The sequence below is a fragment of the Rhincodon typus genome, chromosome 28 (assembly GCF_021869965.1).
Source record: "Rhincodon typus isolate 14 chromosome 28, sRhiTyp1.1, whole genome shotgun sequence".
NCBI classification, from domain to species: domain Eukaryota; kingdom Metazoa; phylum Chordata; class Chondrichthyes; order Orectolobiformes; family Rhincodontidae; genus Rhincodon; species Rhincodon typus.
In genome coordinates this window covers 12,686,672-12,709,646 of record NC_063359.1, presented here as the reverse complement: position 1 = coordinate 12,709,646, position 22,975 = coordinate 12,686,672, and the positions used below count along the sequence as shown (strand labels likewise).

General features: G+C 43.0%; 1 protein-coding gene across 1 annotated transcript in view; it reads right to left on the bottom strand.

Annotated features, from left to right (window-relative positions):
- The window catches only part of LOC109912707 (astrotactin-2-like), a 1,431,562-nt gene that overhangs the window by 799,203 nt on the left and 609,384 nt on the right, over positions 1–22,975 (bottom strand). The window contains exons 6-7 of the mRNA XM_048613352.1: positions 19,925–20,071; positions 13,656–13,823 (exon numbers count right to left, since the gene is read on the bottom strand). Coding sequence (XP_048469309.1) covers positions 13,656–13,823; positions 19,925–20,071 — 315 coding nt within the window. The remainder of the gene's footprint in view (positions 1–13,655; positions 13,824–19,924; positions 20,072–22,975) is intronic.

Below are 22,975 nucleotides of genomic sequence, written 5' to 3'. Positions count from 1 at the left end.
GGAGAGGGTCAGAAAGTGGAATGGAAGGGAGGAGGTGGGGCTGGAAGGGGAGGCGGGGAGATGGATGGGAAGATTATTTGAAATTGGAGAACTCAATGTTGAGTCCCCCACGCTGTAGGGTGCCCAGGTGGAAGATAAGGTGTTGTTCTTCAAACTTGCATTCCGAACTGCTGTGACACTGGACGAGGCCAAGGACAGACCTGTCAGAGGGAGAGTTGGGAGGCGGGGGGGAGTGGGACGGGGAGCTGAAATGGGCGGTTACCGGGAGGTTGGGTTGGCCATTACGGGCCAGGCAAAGATACTCAGCGAAACGGTCACCTAGTCTACGTTTGGTCACACCGACGTAGAGCAGACCACATTGGGAGCACTGGATGCAATAGACTAGGTTGGAGGAGATGCAGGTGAAGCTCTGTCTCACTTGGAAGGGCTGTTTAGGCCCCTGGGTGGAGGTGAGGGAGGTGGTGTGTGGGCAGGTGTTGCAGCTTTTATGGTTACAGGGGAAGGTACCGGGTGTCTTGGAGTGGCTGGTGGGGAGTGTGGCGTGAACTAAGGATGGTGAAGGGAATGGTCCTTGCAGAAGGCAGAGAGGGCTGGAGAGTGGAAGGTATTCAGGTGATGGGGTCTAATTGGAGTTGGCGGAAGTGTTTGAGGATGATACATTGGATGCGAAGGCTGGTGGGGTGGAAAGTGAGGACAAGAGGTCCCTATCTTTATTATGTTTGGAGGGGGATGTGATTAAGAGCTGTGGAGCGGGGAATGGCGAATGCGCGTTGGAGGACTGTCTGGATGACAGAGTGGGGAAAAGAATGTTGTTTGAAAAAGGCAGACGTCCGGAATGCTTGGGAGTAGAACATCTCCCCGTCAAAGTTGGAGGTTTTATCCTCTCCAACAGACTCATCCAGTATCACCCCACCAATACCCTCCTCCCACTTGCCGAACTAGTCCTCACCCTCAATAACTTTTCCTTCAATTCTTCCCACTTCCTCCAAATCCAGGGGGTTGCCATGGACACTCACTTGGGCCTCAGCTATGCCTGGCTCTTTGTCGGTTATGTCGAACAGTCCCTGTTCAATACGTATACTGGTACAGTTCCCCAACTCTTCTGCTGTTACGTCGATGGGTGCATTGATGCTGCATCCTGCACCCAGGCTGAACTGGAGCAGTTTATCGACTTCACCAACAACTTCCATCCCACCCTCAAATTCACTTGGTCTGTCTCAGACACCTCCCTCCCCTTTCTTGACCTCTCCGTTTCCATTTCTGGTGACAGCTTACGTACCAACATTTACTATATACCCACAGACTCCCACAGCTACCTAGACTACACTTCTTCCCACCCTGAATCCTGCAAAAACTCCATCCCATTTTCCCAATTCCTCTATCTCCATAGCATCTGCTCTGATGAGGAAACGTTCCACTCTCAAGCATCCCGGAAGTTCCACCTTTTTCAAACAGCTCCCTTTCCTCCCGCCTCTGTCATCCTGACAGCCCTCCAATGTGCCTTCTACATTCCCCGCTCCACAGCTCTTAACCACAGCTCCTCCCCCCGCCCCCAAAACATAATAAAGATAGGGACCTCTTGTCCTCATTTTCCACCCCACCAGCCTTCGCATCCAATATATCATCCTCAAACACTTCCGCCAATTCCAATTAGACCCCACCACCTGAATATCTTCCACTCCCCAGCCCTCTCTGCCTTCCACAAGGACCATTCCCTTCGCCATCCTTAGTTCATGCCACATTCCCCACCAACCACTCCAATCCACCCGGTACCTTCCCCTGTAACCGTAAAAGCTGCAACACCTGCCCACACACCACCTCCCTCACCTCCATTCAAGGCCCTAAACAGTACTTCCAAGACAGACAGAGCTTCACCTGCATCTCCTCCAACCTAGTTTATTGCATCCAGTGCTCCCAATGTGGCCTCCTCTACTTCGGTGAGGCCAAACATAGACTAGGGACCGTTTCGCCAAGTATATTCGCCTGGCCTGTAATGGCTAACCCAACATCCCAGTCGATGCCCATTTCAGCTCCCCATCGCACATCCCCTGCCCCCAACCCCACTCTCCCTCTGACATGTCTGTTCTTGGTCTCCTTAAGTGTCGCAGCAACTCGCAACACAAATTTGGAAAACAACACCTTATCTTCCACCTGAGCACCCTACAGCACGGAGGACTCAACATTGAGTTCTCCAATTTCAAATAACATTCCCACCCATCTCCCTACCTCCCTTCCAGCCTCATCTTCTCGCTTCCAGCCACCAACTGGATTCATCCCTCCCATCGACCAACCAGGTCGTAGCTACCACCAGTGTCCACCTATCACCACCATTCTGCCTCCATCCCTTTCCCCTCCCCCTTATTTGCAGCTCCCTCGACCCCCACATCCAGCCCTGAAGAAGGGTAATACATGAAACATTGCCTGCTCCTTTCCTCCAGATGCTGCCCGGCCGTCATGTGTTCTTCCAGCCTCCTGTTTGTCTACCATTTCTCAATCAGGTTCAGACCTGCGGAGCTAAATCAGCTGAAAGTCACAGATAGGTCCTCTTTCTCAGTGGTGTCAGGTGTGAGGCCAGGTAAATGTAACTGATTACCTGGAAGAATGTGACAGAAATAAAACTGCAAGGAGTGTCATTTCCAGGACATGCTGGGAGAGATTTGGCATACCGACCTGGGCACCAGGTGAGTATGACGCACTGCCGTATTTATTTCTCAATGTTATATTTCTTACGGGGTTTGGTGCAATTCCCTCTATGCTCACAGAACTGTTGGCACTTGTCTTTACCCCCTGGAACTGCATAATATTCAGCATCATTTGTGACTCCTCAGATACTGAAATAGTTCATTTCCAAATGTAATAAGACCTGGACAATATCCAGGACCAACAGCAAGTAATATCCACACCTGGTAAGGGCCATTTACAGCAAGAGAGAATCTAGCTCGTGTCCCTTGACATTCAATGGTCTCATCATCTCTGAATCTCCCCACTATCAACATCCTGCTTGTTACCATGACCAGAAACTGAACTGAATTGATCATATACATACTGTGGCTACAAGAGCAGGAAAGAAGCTAGGAAACATGCAGTGATTAAGTCGGCTCCAGATCCCCAAAATCTGTCTATCATCTGCAAGGTACAAGTCAGGAGTGTGATGGAATACGCCCCATTTGCCTGGATGCGTGCAGTTCCAACAACACTCAAGGAGCTTGGCAACAATCCAAAACAGAGCACCAACTTGATTGGCAGCATATCACAAATGGTCAGTCCCTCCATCATTGATGCTCAGTAACATAAGTGTGTACTATCTACAAGATGTGCTGCAGAAATTCATCAAAGATCCTTCGAAAGAACTCCGAAACACATAATCACAATCATCTAGAAGTACAAAGGCAACAAATACATGGGAACACCACCACCTGCAAGTTCCCCTCCAAATTACTCATCATCCTGACTTGGAAATACATTGACGCTCCTTCACTGTTGCTGGGTCAAAATCCTGGAATTCCCTTCCTGTTAGCATCATAGGTCTGTCTATTCCATGTAGACTACTGTGGTTCAAAAAGGCAGCTTGCTATTACCTTCGCAAGGGTGAAAAAGAATGGACAATGAACACTGGCAAATCCAGCGATGTCTACCTCCCATGAATTAAATTATTAGAAATCACTTATTCCTTCCAACTAAGACAATGCTGCATTTACACTTCTTCTCATTTGAATCACACATTTAGTTAACTGCGGATGCCTTCGTAATGAGCACAAATTGAATTTTATTTTTACACTACAGCAAGGGGAGTGAATCATATGCATCTGCTAAAAGCTTATATGCTGGAACCATGTTTTGATCTCAACCTCTTCACTTAGCCTGCTCAAAGATTGTTCTTTGTTCTTGGTATTCCCACAAAATAGGTTTGCTTAATTTATTCATGGAATGATAACATATTTAAGTCAGAACCATGTGACACATGAAGAGGAACCTGCAAGTGGCAATGTCCCTACACATCTGCTGCCCTCGTCCTTCTGATGGAGAGGTGTAGGAAGGTGATGTCAAAGAAACGGGATGTGCTATGTATCTTATAGATGGTACATTGCGCATCCATGATGCATCAGGAATGAATATTTCTAATGTGGACACCTTGCCAATCAAATAGGCTATTTTTTTCTCTGGATGGTGTCCAGTTTCTTGAATGTTGCTGGATTTGGTGTTCGCAGTGCCAACGTACGTTAGCTAGCTTTTGTTGGAGAGATGATTTCCTATCATTTACGCGGCACAGTTGCTGTTTGCCACTAATCAGTCAAAGCTTAAATAATGCCTGGGACTTGCTACATGGCAGTATGAAATGCTTCAATATGTAAGGAATTGCATATTGAACTGCACAGCTATCAGTTGACATTCCCAGATCTAACCTTGGGATGGAGGGAAGCTTACGATTAATCTTATATCTTGCAAGTATTTATGAAAAGCACTCAATTAGTCACTCCCTATCTTTTTGCAAGAACAGACAGCATACAACGAAACACCCTGAACGAGAAGGGATAAGTCTTCAGTCAATTACTTACTGAGCTGAAGGAGGATGCTTGACAAATCCTTGATAGATGCAATTGGAGGAACATTTGGAATGGTGAGATTAGAAGCTCTTCAAATCTGTCTATGTCCCTATTGTCTACACTGATAAGCAGCTTAACTATCTGGCGCTGCAGGATGATGCCATATACACAGAAACTTCATTTCTCATGTTCACTAATTGCTTCCTTTCACTTTCTAAACTCATGCAATGAAGTTTACTGATGTTGTCATGGTTTGGTTAGGAACTGTAAACATTTAAGGAAAAATCCAAGTAACTTGTTTAGGACCAATAGAACTATGCCACAATATTTTGCTTTTCTTTAAACAAATGTTATTAAATACTCTATAATTTCATAAAAAAGTTAAACTAGTTTAATTAGTTTAACAATATGGTTTATAACTATGCCTGTTATGCAATCAGGTTTACATCTTCCTTCTCCCAAGAATTCTCTGACAAGCCAGACCAATCTCACAGTTGCTCCTGCAGGGACCACCCATAAGCACTGTATAAGCCCTCAGAGAATTCTCCTCAGTTCCAGTATTCTCAGAGGTAAAACTTTAATTTACCTGCTTTTGAGTATGGATGCTTTAGTCATTTGTTCCAGGTACTTTGGCAATATAGCAGCAGCACGGTGGCTCAGTGGTTAGCACTGCTGCCTCACAGCACTAAGGGCCTGGGTTCAATTCCACCCTCAGGTGACTATCTGTGTGGAGTTTGCATGTTCTCTCTGTGTAGGTTTCCTCCCACAGTCCAAAGTTGTACAGGTTAGGTGGATTAGCCATGCTAATTCTCCCATCGTGTAGATTGGGTGGGTTATAGGGGGATGGGTCTGGGTGGGATGCTCTGAGGGCCAGTGTGGACTTGTAGTGCCAAAGGGCCTGTTTCCACACTGTCGGGATTCTAAGCAACTTCCAAGTGAATGTGCTGATTATTTCTGTTTTCACAAGATTCTCTGGGGACCACTGTGTATTCTTCCACTGGCTTCAAACTAGGAAATCTATTCCATCACATAGATTCAAACTGAGATTGGGTCATACCCACATTCCATAAGGTCAAAGAAAAGATTATACAAGACTGAAGCATTTGTATTTATCTTCAGCCAGAAGTGCCAAGTGAATGATCCATGTCGGCCTCTTCCAATGCTCCGCAGCATCACAAATCCCAGTCTTCAACCAATTCGATTCACTCCACTGATATCAAAAAATGATTGGAGGTATTAGACAGTGCAAATGTTCTCGGCCATGACAGCATTCCAGCAATTGTACTGAAGGTTTGTGCTCCAGAACTTGCCACTCCCCTAGCCAAACTTTTCCAGCACAGTTACAACATTAGCATATACTCAACAGGTAGAATTGCCCAGGTATGTCCTACAGGCAGAAAGCAGGACAAATCCAATACAGGAAATTACCACTCCATCAGCCTACTCTCGACCATCAGTAAAGTGATGGAAGGTGTCATCAACAGTGTTATCGAGCGACATTTGCGCAGCAATAACCTGCTCAGTGACGCCCAGTTTGGGTTCTGCCAAGGCTACTGAGCTCCTGACCTCATTATAGCCTTGGACAAAACATGGACAAAACATACAAACATGGACAAAAGAGCTGAATTCTAAAGATGAGGTGAGAGTGACAGCCCTTGATATCAAGGCTGCATTCATCCGAGTGTGGCATAAATGTGCCCGAGCAAAACTGGAACCAATGGATATTAGAGGACAAACTTGTTGCTAGTTGGAGTCATACCTAACATATAGGAAGATGGTTGTGGCAGTTGGAGGCCAGTCATCTCAGCTCCAGGGCATCTCTGCAGGAGGTCCTCAGGGTAGTGTCCTAGAACCAACCATCTTATAGATCATAGAATCCCTGCAGTGTGGAAACAGGCCCTTCGGCCCAACACGTCCACACCAACCCTCGGAGCATCCCACCCAGACCCATGCTCCTATAACCCACTTAATCTACACATCCCTGAACACTATGGGCAATTTAGCATGACAAATCCACCTAGCCTGCAAATGTTTGGACTGTGGGAGGAAACCGGAGCACCCGGAGAAAACCCACGCAGACACGAGGAGAATGTGCAAACTCCACTCAGACAGTCGGCCGCAGCTGGAATCGAACGCAGGTCCCTGGTGCTGTGAGTCAACAGTGCTAACCACTGAGCCAACGTGCCACCCATCTTCAGCTGCTTCATCAATGACCTTCCCTTCATTATAAGGTCAAAAGTGGGGATGTTTGCCAATGATTGCACAATGTTTAGCACAATTCACAATTCCTCAGATACTGAAGCAGTCCGTGTTCAAATGCAACAAGATCTGGACAATATCCAGGCTTGGGGTGACAAGTGACAAGTAATATTCACACCACACAAATACCAGGCAATGACCATCTTCAATAAGAGACAATCTAACAATTGCTCCTTGACATTCAATGGTGTTACGAATACTGATGCCCCCACTATCAACATCCTTCAGGTTACCATTGACCATAAATTCAAGTGGACTTGTCATATAACAGGGAGGCAATAGCCTTGTGGTATTGTTGCTGGACTGTTAATCCAGTGACCCAGGTAATGTTCTGGGGACCCAGGTTCGAATCCTGCCATGGCAGATGGTGGAATTTGAATTCAATAAATATCTGGAATTAAGAGTCTAATGATGACCGTGAATCCATTGTTGATTGTTGGAATAAACCCAACTGGTTCACTATTGTCCTTTGGGGAAGGAATCTTCCATCCTTACCTGGTCTGACCTACATGTGACTCCAGACCCACAGCAATGTGGCTGACTCTCAACTGCCCTCTGGGCAATTAGGGATGGGCAATAAATGATGCCTCACCAGTGACGCCCCCATCCCGTGAACAAATAATAAAAAACAATACTACAAGACCAAGTCATAGGCTAGGAATACTGCAGTGCGTAACTCATCCTCCTGAGTCCCCAAAGTTTGTCCATCATCTACAAGGCACAAGTCGTAAGTAGGATGGAATATTCCGCACTTCTTGAATGGGTGTAAATCCAATAACACTCAAGAAGCTCGAAACCATCAGAACAAGGCAATTCACTTGATTGGCAAAACATACACACATATTTGCTCCCTCCACCACCGATGCTCATTAGCAGCAATGTGTACGGTCGAAAAGATGCACTGCAGAACTTCACCAAAGCCCCATGGACAGCACCTTCCAAACCTATGACCACTTCAATCAAGATGAACAACTGCCGCAAATACATGGGAACAGTACCATCTGCAAGAACCCCTCAAAACCAATCACCATCCTGACTTGGAAATATATTGCTGTTGCTTCACTGTTACTGAGTCAAAATCCTAGAATTCCCTCCCTAAGGGCATTGTGGGTTTCCCTACAGCACACGAACTGCAGCAGTTCAAGAAGGCAGCTCACCAGCACATTCTCAAGGGCAGCTAGGAATAGGCAATTAATGCTGGCTCAACTAATGACGTCCATGTCCAACAAAAAACAAACTACTTACTGCCTTGGTCGAGCTAACTAATTTATTTGCTATCTTTTCTCAGTGAGCTGCGAAACACACACATCCGTTCCAAGCTGCAACTAGCTTTGTCAGCAAAAACCCAGAGAAATTGAAACCAGAAGCCATTCCTTTGCTCCACCAATCTGCATAATGATATTGCCTGCTCTTGGATGTCCTCAAACTGACCTTTAAGTCAATTATCGCTCACTTATAATCTCTTCTTCATTCTGATGAAGTAAATGAATGTAACAACCTTTCAGTGTGCACTGAACACCTTTAAACTAAATTAACTCTCACTTGCAAAACAAAAAGAAATCTCTCTGAAGTGTCCTTCTTTGCAAAGTTTGCAGACATCACATCTCCAGTACTTTACCTAATGAGCTCCGTTGCTTTTTGACGGCTCAATCTCTTCCATTCTCACTTTATTAAACAAAGAATCTTCACCTCTTAAACTTGCCACTGAGAGACATTCCAAAATCTTGAAAGCACAGCCTTTTAGTTCCCTCACCTTTTACAATGTTAATATTCTCAGAACTAAAAACCATCTCAAAAATATTAACATGACCTATGGCCTAGATATTCACAACTATGTTCAGATGAATGAATTTAAGAGCCCTGTGGACAGCTTTACTTGGAGCTCACATCAATGCTATTTTGCTCATTAAAGCCCTCTTATCTAGATATCACATAAAATGCAGCAAACAGCACAAAGTAGTCATAATCATACAGCACTGAAAGAAACCAGTCCATGCTGACAATAATCCCGAACTAAACATGCCCTACCTGCCTGCACCTGGCTCATATTCCTCCAAACATTTCTTATTCATGTACTTTCTAAACGTCTTTTAACTCAACCCACATCCACCACTTCCCCTGGAAGTTCATTTCATATACGAACCACTCTCTGTGTAAAAAAGTTACCCCTCATGTCTGTTTAATTTTTTTCTCCTCTCACCTTAAAAATATGTCCCCTAGTCTTGAAATCCCCCACCATAGGGAAAAGACACCTGCCATTCACCTTATCTATACCCCTCATGATTTTATAAACCTCTATAAGGCCACCCCTCAACTTCCTACGCTCATGTGAAACTAGTCCCAGCCTTTCCAGCCTCTCCTTATAACTCAAACGCTCCATTCCCAGTAACATCCTGATAAATCTTTTCTGAACCCTCTCCAGCTTGATAATATCCTTCCTACAACAGGGCAACCAGAACTGGACACCACTCCAGAAGAGGCCTCACCAACATCCTGTACAACCTCAACATGACATCCCAAGGTCTGAGCAATGAAGACAAGCATGCTATATGCCTTCTTAACTGCCCTGTCTCCATGTGACACAAACTTCACAGAACTTGTGTCGTCACCGGTATTGCTGGCAAACAAGTCATTAATGCTGGCAGGCTGGGAGGAAAGTAGAACTTTTGAATCCTTCAAAGCACATTTTCATAACAGAAAGAAGAACTTGCATTCATATAGCATCTTCCAAGACTCTAGCAGTCCCAAAAGGACTGTTGGAGCCAATGTGTCACCTTTGAAGTCATACTTACTGTTTTAATATTGGAACAGCAAACCAATTTATGACTAAGGTTCAATAGTAATAATGGGTTCAATTAATCTACTTTAGACATTTTGGTTGAGGGCTACATATCAGCTGCAGCATCAGGCAATAATCCCTTGTGCTTCAAGTAGTAATGTGAGATCTTCTACGTCCACATGGAAAAGTAGACAGGGCTCAGTTTAACATTTCCTGTGAAAGACAGTACCTCATAGTGCAGCATTAGCTTAGTATGGCCTTTTAGTGTCAGCTGGACTTTTTTGTTCAAGTCCTGCAGTGAGTTCAAGTTCAAAATCTTTAGACAATGTATCAGGAAATTGTTTCAGCAATGCACAAAAACGTGGACCAAATATTTATGGACTGTTATGCCAAAAACAATTATGCAAGATTCCACAAACAGCAGGAATGAAAGACCAGATGTTCTTTTTGGTTGTAACTGAAGGACAGAGGTTTGACACATGTGCAGAAAAAAAACACTCCATCTCCTTCAGCCAGTGTCCACTTTCTGATCAATAAGCCTTATTTTAAACATGTGCCCTGGCTCTTGCAGTTATGAAGATGGTCAGAATTTGCTGTCATTACTCCATGAAACTGAGAGTAATGACAGGCGTCCACATTTTTGCAGTTAAATGTGGAAATCCAGAAGCTGTTGTCATCGAGTCCCTGTTCCTCTCGGGCATACGGCTGAAGTCCTTGCAGATCAAAACCAGTTACAAATCACTGAATTGGTATGAAGGTCCAGTTTTTACATGATTACTCATATTGTAAAAAACCCATGAAGAAGTTATGCTTTTTTGAATGAGATATCACCTGGTATTTGGAACACCCAGATTGGATGGACACACATCAAGGAGAACATCCTGTTTACCAAAATCCACTGGGAGGTTGCCACATGGTGGTAGCCTTCCTTAATTGGCCACTGAAATGGGTCAAAGGATCACCCAGCTGCCAAGTTATTCACTGCCACAAAGGGCATGGCAATGTGCAGATGCCAGATTCCCCTGCTGAAGGCAATCCCAATTTGCCAACTATCTCAGTATCATCCTCACTACACACAGCCCATTGCTAAAACATTGGACTCTATGATTGCAAGACATTTAGTGATAAGAGCTAACCCAGTGCAGAGGTTAGATGTTTACAGTCATGCACTAAACTTAGTTCAAGAATTGGTATCAATTAGAATCATCAGTACGTTTATAATAGAAACCAGCTTGGTCAATAGACCAGCCATTGATCTTTTCAAAGCGATTTCCACACCCAAGAAGAATCATAAAAATGATCACAACAAAATGAGTGAGAGTTGGTTTTACTTCATGAGTCCAAAGTTTGATCTGACTTCTGACTTACAGAGTGATCTTTATGATAATGCTCAGTGAAAACCATATACTGTCACCTCAACTAAAGATTGTGCTTTTAGTTCAAGTTGCCAACTATCCCCCACCCATTGAGGGTTGAAGTTAATGTTCGTTTTGAAAACTCGAATCAGGGAAATTTGTAAATAAATCCAGTAACATATTTGCTTAGGGATAACAAGAACTGCAGATGCTGGAGTCAGAGACAACACAGTGTGGAGCTGGAGGAACACAGCAGGCCAGGCAGTATCAGAGGAGCAAGAAAGTTGACATTTCAGGTCAGGACCCTTCTTCATAAATGGGGAAGGGGCAGTGAGCTAGGAAATAAAGAGAGACAGGAGGGGTGGGGCTGGGAAGGTAAATAGGACGGTGATAGGTGAGTGCAGGTAGGCAGTGGTGGGGATTAGACAATGAGGTGGGAGGGGCGGATAGGTGGGAGACAAGATGGACAGGTTGTGTCAGATCAAGGAGCAGGGATGAGAGGGAAGGTTGGGCATGGTATGAGGTTGGGAGTGGGGAGATTTTAAAACTAGTCAATTCCATATTTAGGCCATTGGGCTGTAGGCTCCTGAGGCAGAATATGAGGTATTGCTCCTCCAGTTTGAGGGTGGCATCATTGTGACACTGGAGGAGGCCCAGGATGGATATGTCACCCAGGGAGTGAGGGAGGGAGTTAAAGTGGTTGGCAACTGGAAGGTGTTGTCGTTTGTCACGTACACAGCGCAGATGCTCTACAAAATGGTCTCTGAGTCTACGTATAGTCTCACTGATGTAGAAGAGGCTACGTTGGGAGCTATGGATACAGCAGACCAAGTTGGAGGATGTACAGGTGAACCCCTGTCTGACATGAAAGGTTTGCTTTGGGCCTTGGATGGAGGTGAGGGGGGAGATGTAGGGGCAGGTGTAGCACTTCCTGTGGTTGCATGGAAAGGTGCTGGATGTGGTGGCGCTAGTGGGGAGTGTGGAGCGGATGAGGGAGTCATGGAGTGAGCGGTCCCTATGAAAGGCAGATAGGAACGGGGAGGGAATTGTCTCCTTGGTCGTGGGGTCAGATTGTAGGTGGCAGAAGTGACGGAGAATTCACCTGGACCATCTCCAATACCTCCCTCTTCTTCCTGGACCTCTCTGTTTCCATCTCTGGTAACTGCCTCAAAACGTACATCTATTTCAAGCCAACAGACTCCCACAGCTACCTGGACTACACCTCCTCTCACCCATCCTCCCGCAAGAATGTGATCCCCTACTCCCAAATTCTCCGCCTCTGCCGCGTCTGCTCCCAAGATGGTGGGTTCCACTCACAGACATCCCAGATGTCCTCCTGTTTCAAGGACCGCAACTTCCCTCCTCCGGTGATCATAAATGCCCTCAACCGCATCTCTTGCATTTCCGCACTTCTGCCTCACATCCCCTCCCCCAACAAAAATAAAGACAGAATTCCCCTTGTCCTCACATATCACCCCACCAAACTCTGCATCCAACGTACCATTCTCCGCCACTTCCATCACCTACAATCTGACCCCACAACCAAAGAGATATTTCCCTCCCTACCCCTATCTGCTTTCCGGAGGGACCGCTCTCTCCGTGACTCCCTCATCCGCTCCACACTACCCACTAGCCCCACCACACCCAGCATCTTTCCATGCAACCACAGGAAGTGCTACACCTGCCCCTACATCTCCCCCCTCACCTCCATTCAAGGCCCAAAGCAAACCTCTCATATCAGACAGGGGTTCACCTGCACATCCTTCAACTTGGTCTATCGTATCCGCTGCTCCTGATGTGGCCTCTTCTACATCAGTGAGACCAAGCGTAGAATCAGAGACCATTTTGTAGAGCATCTGTGCTCTGTATGTGACAAACGACAACACTTTCTAGTTGCAAACCATTTCAACTCCCCCTCCCAATCCCTGGGTGACATGTCCATCCTGGGCCTCATCCAGTGTCACAATGACACCACCCGCAAACTGGAGGAGAAGCGCCTCATATTCCGCCTCGGGAGCCTACAGCCCAATGGCCTAAACATAGAATTCACCAGTTTTAAAATCTCCCCACCCCCCCGGCCTCCTCCCATGTCCAACCCTCCCTCTCATCCCCGCCTTCTTGACTTGACACAACCTGTCCATCTTCTCTCCCACCTATCTGCCACATCCATCCCACTGTCCAATCCCCACGACTCCCTACCTGCACTCACCTATCACCATCCCACCTACCTTCCCCACCCCCAACCCCACTTCTCTATTTATTTTCCAGCTCCCTTCCCCCTCCCCATTTCTGAAGAAGGGTCCCGACCTGAAGTGTCAACTTTCCTGCTCCTCTGATGCTGCCTTGCCTGCTGTGTTCCTTCAGCACTATACTGTGTTGTGTCTACCTATTTGTTTGCTGTAGCTGCATATCTCATGTTTCATCTTGAGATTAAAATATACATCCAGAAGCCTTGTTATTAAGCTTGTCTCAACAAGGATAAGAAGGAGTTATTTACCTTCAACAGCCAAGCAGCAACGGAAACTGCCAGATCACAAAAAAAAACATAATGTGGTTCTACATGCTTTTCATTCCACCTAATTTTAGAGTGAAAGCAATATTTAGTGCACCTGAAAAGATGGCTAAATTAGTGTCAGAAACTTGGAACTAAATAAATAAGCACCAATAATTTCACTTTGGAAAGCGTGGTTGATCGATGTTACAGGATTCATAACTCACCCGTTTCCTCGTCGCAAAGATGTTCACATGGCTCTAATGTCCTTTGCCCACAAAGGTCTCTTGTCCATGGAGATGTGGAGTTGATTTGATAGAACAGCGATAACTTGGCAGGATTTAACCAATCTGACACATCCAGAAAGCTTCCCTCACTGACAACAAAACTGCTCCCTGAACAACAGAGAATGGCAAAAGTTAAAGATACCAGATCAATGTGATTGTTTCTCCTTCTCATTAAAACATCCATTCATAACCCTGTTTGATGGACAGCGACATCAAGAACAACAGATATTCAGGATTCAAACAGACAAGAACCATTCAATAAAGAGATGTTCATTTGTCACTGAAAACAATTAGAATTAAATCAAAGCAGATAATGGTTCAAGGAATTTTTTGTTTCTAACTCGTCGGTAAGGATTAATTTAATGTAATGCACGCTCTACACGTTGCAACTGCAGCTCCAAGTCATAGTCTCTGCCAATGATGGGGGAGCTTAGAGCTGAAGGCTGTGGAATGGTTATCTACATGGAGCAGTTCCATGGGCTTCACTTGCTGTTGCAAAGAGCTACTGAGATATATTTGCATACTACAAAACTCAATGAATCCAGCGACATAACAAATGAGTGCCAAAGCAAAAAGTGGATGAAACAGTTCAAATCTTCTGATCAGTGGGAATGCTGCATGCACTGCCATCCAAGATTTCCCAGACTTGTTCAGTCCATTGATTTTGGGATCTTCTGAACTTGGTTGGCAGTGAAATAGATCGTAGCTCCTGGGCAAGTCCAGCAAATGGCAGTAGAGTCAAGAACGGAGGACACAGTCACTTTTTATGGTCTCCCTGTCATATTCACTTAAGTCTTTCTATGTACAAGTTTTTTAAACAAATCAGTGTGTGGCAGCAAATGAACGAGTGAAAGTAGGAGGGAGTGAATGGGCAAGTTGTTGAGTGAGTGGGTGCGCAGGTAGGTGAGGTGGTAAGGTGAGTATGTTGGGTGAGTGAACAATTGGAAATGAAAGGGTAGACAGTGGTCAGGGGACAGGGGTAGTGGGGAGCTCTGAGGGTGGAATTCAGCTGGTAATGCAGGAGAGCTGGAGAGCTGATAGTCAGGCAGTCAGGGGCTATTGGAGTGGCTGATGGCATATAGTTTGAGGTGGGACAGGTTGAGGGGTAATCATAGGTGCCAAACAATCAGAGGAAATTGCTTCTGTGGCTATCAGGTTGGATGGTCTGTAGGCAGGGGGGTGTAGTTGGTCCGAGTCTGGGGAGTACTCGGATGGCTGGGGAGAGTTAGGTTGGGGTATAGTTGGCTTAGCTAAAGTTGGGTCAGGTTGTCAGATTAGCTTGAGGAGGTATTGGATGGGTAAATTGGCTAGTCTGCGTGGCCTATGGAATAAAGTTGAGTGAGCTTTATACTTAGGGTCAGGAAGATATTAGTTCAAATAATGACTACTTGGAGCACAGTTCTTGAAAATATTTGAAAGTATTTGAAGATATTTGATCAATAGCTGGCATGTTGTGTTATGAACAGGTTATTGTATGATAAAAAGCTCAGTATATATTATTGCTAATATTCTGTACAGTGTGTATTGCAGAAAACAAGAGTATTATTGATACCTCTTAACATTATTTACAGCAGATTATTATTCCACTAAGAAACCAAATTCAAATACACCTCTTTCCAATGTGTGTTCTGTACTGGCTGAATACAACATTAATAATAAGTACAATAACATAAAAGATCATTTCCTGCTGACAGACTGCCGGGAATTAAGACCTTTTTCCCAAGAATAATAGGGATTGATGCAGAGGCATTGATTAAAAATTTTGTTACTTATGTGAATTACCTCCATTTATCATGATAATATTTGTCATCCATTGCTAAGATTACTGCAATACATACAACTCTCCCTCCAGAATGGGAAAGCAAAGGAGAAGAATGTTGTCTTGCAGATCAATATGCTTTCCTCATAAAGTTATATTTAGAACAAAAATACTTGCAGGTTCTGCTTTGGTGGGAAAGAAATGGCCTTAAAACTATTGAAATCCTTTTCCTGCCCTTAATTTTGCAAGCCATACATTAAGCCAGTGCAGAAATCATTAAGGACTAAAGTGTTCACACGCAGAGATTTCAATGAACTATTTAAACACAGTTTTTAGTCATAAAGAAACAAATTTATTCAATCCTATGTGAAAATCCACATTGATGTACGTTCTGTACTGACTTCTCCAGTTAGCATGTCACCTGAACTGCATTCATTTTTGGGCCTCATTCAATTTACTATAATCCCACAATAAGTGGAATCTTGTGATCATTATATTTCTTCAGAAAAGTACACTCCTCTTAGCCTCACGACTTTCAAGTTTGGGCCAATTCTAAACCCAGGCTTTGGGCCACAAGATCCCAGGCAATTTGTCTTTCCTCCCAGCACAATATTGTGATCTCAGATCCAAAAGATTGCACTTGCCCCCATTTCCAAAGAAGGGTCCCGACCTGAAACATTAGCTTTCCTGCTCCTCTGATGCTGCCTATCCTGCTGTGTTCATCCAGCTTCACACTGTGGTGTCACTTGCTGACCATGTAGCTTGGCTATACATTGCCAAAAATGACTTAATTACCGCAAACTGTGTCCTATTGCCGGCCCCACAGCCAAGTCCACTAAGATCATTTCAGAGAGTAGGCACAACTGCAAACTTCTCGGATGTAAATCTAATTTGAACACTTTCTACTTCACTGTCCATCCTCACCTCCTCACAAAGGAGCTCACAAATTGTATGTGCAACACAGCTTTCAAAAACATTGTCATCACTTACACCTGCAATTTAGAAAAATAAATCTGACCATCTCGTTTTAAAACTAGGAGTTATTTTCAATGTTGGTCTTTTTCCTTAAGACCTGCCATTTTGACAACTTACTCAAAGCCCTTAAATTAGGGTTTAGCATTTCCCCAAAACCTAAGCCATTCTGCTGAAAGCCTGTGTTGCCGTTAGTGCCTGCAGAACCTGCAATTGCCTTACAGTCCTCCAGCACCAGTTAACCACTACTTCCTCACTTCCAACACATTAGCCTCAATAGATATTCATTTTACAACTTTGGTGTCGCTCTGAGACCCAGTTACCCTGCGCAATTTTACTAAATCACTGACTTCACCGCAGTCACAAGCCAAGGCATCTTCACCTAAGTTTTGTTCCCCTGATTTTGTTCCCCTCAGTTTAGTCCTGACTTTGTACTCACTTGTCATTTTACAGAAAATAATCTTAAACATCATTTTATATGTAATACTCACTGTGTAAACTTATGTAAATACTTGAACTAATTGTCGCATTTGCCTTTTAACATTTTAACCTGTAATGTTAGGAGATGAACAGCAGTGGACCTGAGCTTGGGCAACGGAAAATGAACCATCTTTATAAACATGCGCCAGGCTTCAAATAGAGACTATCTCCAAGATCACCTTTTTAAATCAATGATGTGCATTCAAAAACACTTGTGCTCGTGTCCTCATCAACTGCTGCAATGTGCAAGATTGAATTGACCCAGCACAGATCCTGATGTGGAGGTGCTGGTGTCGGACTATAGTGGACAAGGTCAGAAATCACACGACACCAGGTTATAGTCCAACAGGTTTATTTAGCAAAGCTCCGAAAGCTTGTGTTTACAAATAACCCTGTGAGACTATAACCTGGTGTCATGTGATTTCTAACTCAGATCCTGACAACAAAACTGACCCTGACAATTGCAAGATTCCACTGATTGAGGTGGCTCAGGAATACTGTTATACTCTTCTGGTTGACATGAACTTAGCAATTACACAACGGGGGCTGAAACAGTAACATGGCTACTTTATCTGAGGATTAAATTACTTCTGGATAGAGTTAATTGCGAGGTTTATTAAAGTACATCTGATCTCCACTGTCGTTGGTGCTGTTGCCTATCAACTGAAGATAAGTCTGGGACCAATAGATCACAGTCTGTTGAGGTGATAGTGACTGACAACAATTTATGATACATCCCTTAAAGGTAGATACGTATACCGTTATCAGAACAGGGAAGTCTTTTCAAAGTATGCTTTGTTTGAGATGCACAGGCAGTAATGGGCAGGTTTGGAAAGCTTTTTTTTCAAAAAAGAACAATTCCCTAAACAAACCAACTAGTGTATACCAGTGAAAAAAACACAATATTTCAGAGTAAAATTTTTTTGAAAAAGTCATTCTTAATAATTTTAAATCAGGTTTAATGATTCTATGATTCTAGTTATTTACCAGTTAAGAACACAACACAATTACTAAAAATATTTTGGTGACAAACTCATTTTCAGTTGGAACAATTAAACTCCATTTTAAATACATTAAAGGACTGGAAAAAAGACAAAAAAATGAACAATTATGTTTCGGGAAAATTAATTATGGAATTATAAGGACTTAGGCAAATGAATTTCTGGGAATCTTGAACATTCACATAGCCAGCGTAATTTTCAGTGCATTTTGAAAGTGACTTTCCAAAGTGGAAGGTGAACCTATGATTTTTGGATAGATTTTATTGCATCTTTTTATGGTTGAAGGAAATGACCAAGCACTTGTTTATACATGTGATCTATTGGTTCAATCATTTTTCTGCCCAATCAAGCCAAACTAGGAAGCTGATAAAGTGGGGTTTGGTTAAAACCATTTGTGTTAAATTTAGCAATTATGGTCAATTGTCAAATATATGTGTTTTATCCAGAAGACACTTGCTAACTTGGAGCTGTTGGAAAAATAAGGACTTCATAATGCACCTCACGACTATTGTCAATCAATAATTCTATACTAATTCTAAATTTACAATAATTCTCCCCGGGACTTAATGTCTCCTCAATACAGCAATTGGTTATGAACGTGACCTTGCCAAGAACAGAGGTGTCAGTACGACACTAGATGTAGCTTAATTTGTTGATTGCTTTCTCCAACATTGCTCTTGTATTTTGAAAACTACTTAACTAAGAGAATTATCCTCACTATCACAAGAATTTATTTTGTTTTATGTTTCAAATGAAATTTATGGTGGATAATTAGTTCTGAACTTATTTTATGAACTGGTATGGATTATTTCAGCAATTAAAAGGAACATGGGTATGAATTGACTAGTTAACATAACCAGACATCTCATCTGCTCAACACTGTTAGTTGACACCGTTAGGATCATTAGTATGCAGAAGCAAAAGAAAATTAAACCAATGAACATTACCAAATTGGTAGCAGCAGAGATTAATTATTTTCATATCATTTTTCTTTATCTGAATTTATTGAATGAGTCACGTGAGATTTGAAAGAATTTGAGCTCTGAATGTAATCAGCACAATGGACCTAAATTGAAGCCTTAAAGTATATTTTCTTCTCGAGTACCCATTCAACTAATTTGTATATTGCTGTACACAATATCTGTCTTGAACCAGCATAATTGGTAATCTCGTAAAACACTTCTTTCAAATAAATCTCTTTCATTTATTCAAATGTAATTATCAGTTGAAATTTGATTAATCTATCTGAAAATAGGACTATCAAAAAAAAAGTATTTTTAATCACAGCATCCATCCATCACCTGCAAGTACATTGGGTTTAAATGATGGAAAAAGACTTCCAAATATATTTAAAATTTCATGCTGGTTATGTTTAGGTACTGCAATCAATTTCTTGGTAAATTAGAAAACGAATGAATTAAAAAGCATAATAAAACTTTCCTAGTAATGTCCCTATGCCCAGAAGGAAGAGATTAATTGTTGAGTCATTTGGTGGCCTGCAAAAAGCTAACCATGTGGAAATGGCCATTGATAACTACCCATTGCTTGGTCCATGGCCGGCTTTATTGGGTAGGCCCTATTTCTCAGTAAATCTTTTTAAAACTAGCACAAAATTTTGTGATGACAATTTATCCTTGAAATGCTGTACTATCTCACTGCGATTATGCTGATTTTAGATGGATTGCTGGCAAAATCAACCAACTGAGCAGAAATACTTAATGAACAAACCGGACTTCAACTAATTTTTATAAATACATTCCAAAGCAGTATAATTTTTTCCTATTTTCTGGCATGCACCAATGTTTGCTTTCTCCTCTGTATTGAATGTAGAGAAAAATGATTTGAGTAGAAACAAGACACAGACCACAGCTGGTGCTGAGCCACTCCCAAGGATTGTAACACACAGGAAATTCACACCATTCGAACAGTACAAAGAAACCAACATCAACGAGAAGTCTTTCTGTCTCCTATGAGTACTCACAAGGGAAAACACTCACCATCAGCAATGAAGTGTTCAGGGACATGTAAGGTCACCTTCACCATCAGGGGGCATGTCAAGTGACCTCCATATACCACCGTTAGGACACAGCTGCACACCGTGATTAAAGTGAGAGCAGTTCTATTCAAAGGGCTCCTGGGAGAACCTAGGAAACAAAGCAATTGTTTTCAAAAGACCATACTCAGCCATATCCTTTATCATACCTCAACACTGTCAGACTCTGCATAGCAGAGCTCAGATTTCAGCTCCTCTATCACAATTCTCAATTTACTTTTCTTTCTCTATTCACTTTGAATTCTAAACATTGCATTAAACATCATCCAAACTGCTGTTGTTCAAGAATTAGTATTTGCCACAACACAGAGTGAAATATGGACTCAATCCACAATCTCAGAATGAAAAATTTACACTCATTTGAAAATACCCCATTTCTATATTGAAAACGTTGAAAGGATAAAATATCCCAAAAGGCCATGCAAATAAATGATCGATACTGAAGCATATTTCCTGTCCACGTAGAATACTTCAAAAACGTGTATTTTCCCCACAGTGAAAATTCACAGTGTAATTTCCAGACTGACCACTGCCTAAAGATTTAAACCACAATAGACATGAAGGCTTTCCAGTTCATGCATGAAAGAGAAGTCTTTCATTGCAGAGTGAACGAATCAATAAATTGTCGGTTTGCTCAAAACAGACGTATTGTCAGATTAAAGGATCAAGCTAACTTTGTACACTGTTTGTATTGCATGTAGGTATAATGGCTATCCATTTTAAAAAAGAAGAATGCTTTGAAATTTAATGAAATGTGTGATATTAGAAAAGTAGATTATTGAGGTGAGAACAACTCAATTGCTCAACCTTATTAACTGTATCTTATGTGTTTCGGAGCAAAGAAGACTGAGGAGAAATTTGCATGTATAAGATTATGGCAGGCTTATATACGAAAGGGAAGAAAATACTCTTCCCATTATCTGATATTAAAGGGCTGATGAGTATAGAGATAAAGGATAAATATAAAGAAAAACACTTTTAGACAGACAGTGATATGGCCTGGAACGTGCTGCCTATTAAGGTGTCAGATGCAAAAACAATCAGTGATTCCGAAGTGGGCTTAGGTTTAAGGTGAGAGGGATAAGATTTAAAACAGACCTAATGGGAAACTTTTTCACGCAGAGGGTGGTGCGTGTATGGAATGAGCTGCCAGAGGAAGTGGTGGAGGCTGGTACAATTACAACTTTTAAAAGGCATCTGGATGGGTATATAAATAGTAAGGGTTTGGGGGGATATGGGCCAAATGCTGGCAAATGGGACCAGATTTATTTAGGATATCTGGTCAGCATGGACGAGTTGGACGGAAGGGTCTGTTTCCATACTGTACAGCTCTGTGACTGTGACTCTGCGAAACTGAATGGAAGCAAAGCATATTTGGAGATTATGCAACTTGAGTAGGAGAGGGAGACAGAACATGTTGTAGCTCAAAGGTGAACTGACATGGGCTCAATGGGATGAATGCCTGCTTCTACTTCTGTACATTAGTCTATAGCCAAGGTTTTCCATTTTGTAGCCAAGTGTGGAGGCAGACATGTTCAACGACAACTGAGCCAAAGGTAAAGTACATTGGATCAAGATCTAATCACTTGCTAAGAGCTGACTGATGAGATTCTTGGTGCAGCATTGTAGTTTTGTCTTGCCAGAAGTTGCTGGCCAATCAGAGATGGCAGCTTCTGGGTCTGCGAGATCATCACTGGAGGCCGAGTCTTAGAGTTCTAGGCCTTGGGGATCTAACAACAAGAAGGTAATTCCTTTTCTTTTTCTTTCGGGTCTCACCGGGAGAGTTGGGTTTTCAGTGATTACCCTCTTGCCTGCATCCCTGCCTCTCATTGGCACAAGATTGAGATAAATAGAGACAAACCCCACCCACACAGGTAAACCTGAATTCCCACGTGGGAAATCAGCCACTATTTTGTATGCCTGGAAAGTAGGTAATTGGGCTGGTTGCAAGGTGAAGCCTTTTCATGACCATGAATTGATTATTTTCGAGCCTTGAGTCCTGGCAAGTCAACAATTTTCCTATGGACCTTCCTGCACAGCGCTCAATTGTTCAGGAGGCACGAGTGGCTGAGTATCGCTCCAGGTCAAATTCATCCCATTATTGGCTCTTCCCACTACCTTCCTTGCCATCTACAGGGACGGCGGACAGAAATAAATGTGCCCAAGTCTCTGGGATCAAAATATAAAGAAAAAAACACAATCCAAATCAGTTTAAGCAATGAAACCACCGTATTTAGAATCATTGCCATGTGGAATTGATAGCAACAGAAACAGAAGTTGCTGGAAAAGCTCAGCCAGTCTGGCAGCATCTGTGAATAAAAAATAAGAGTTAATGTTTTGGGTCCGGTGACCCTTCCTCAGAACTGATGGAAGCTAGGAAAACATTGGTTTATATGCAGAAAATAGGGAGGGGGATGGGGTAGGGAGTAAACGATAGGATAGAGCCCAAAGAGAGAGAGAAGAGCAGTTTGATAGATAAAGGAGTGATAATGATCTAGCTAAGAGGGTGATTAGCTGTTAATGGAGACTGTTAACGACTAACAATAGGTACTGTGTAATGGCAGGCTGTGTGATAACAAGGCCTGGTGTGCGGGATAGGGGGCTAGGACATGGGAGAGTTTAGACCCTAAAATTATTGAACTCGATATTGAGTCCAGAGAGCAGCAGTGTCCCCAAGTGAAAATGAGGTATTGTTCTTTCAACTTGCATTGAGCTTTGCTGGAACACTGCAGTAAACCAGAGACAGAGATGCTGGCCAGGGAATAGGGTGGTGTGTTAAAGTGACCACTCCCTACCCCATCCCCTTCCCTATTTTCTGCATGTAAACCAACATTTTCCCAGCTACCATCAGTTCTGAGGAAGGGTCATTGGTCCTGAAACATTAACTCTGATTTTTTTCTTCACAGATGCTGCCAGATCTGCTGAGCTTTTCCAGCAACTTCTGTTTTTATCCCTGATTTACAGCATCCACAGTTCTTTCAGTTTTTATTTGGAA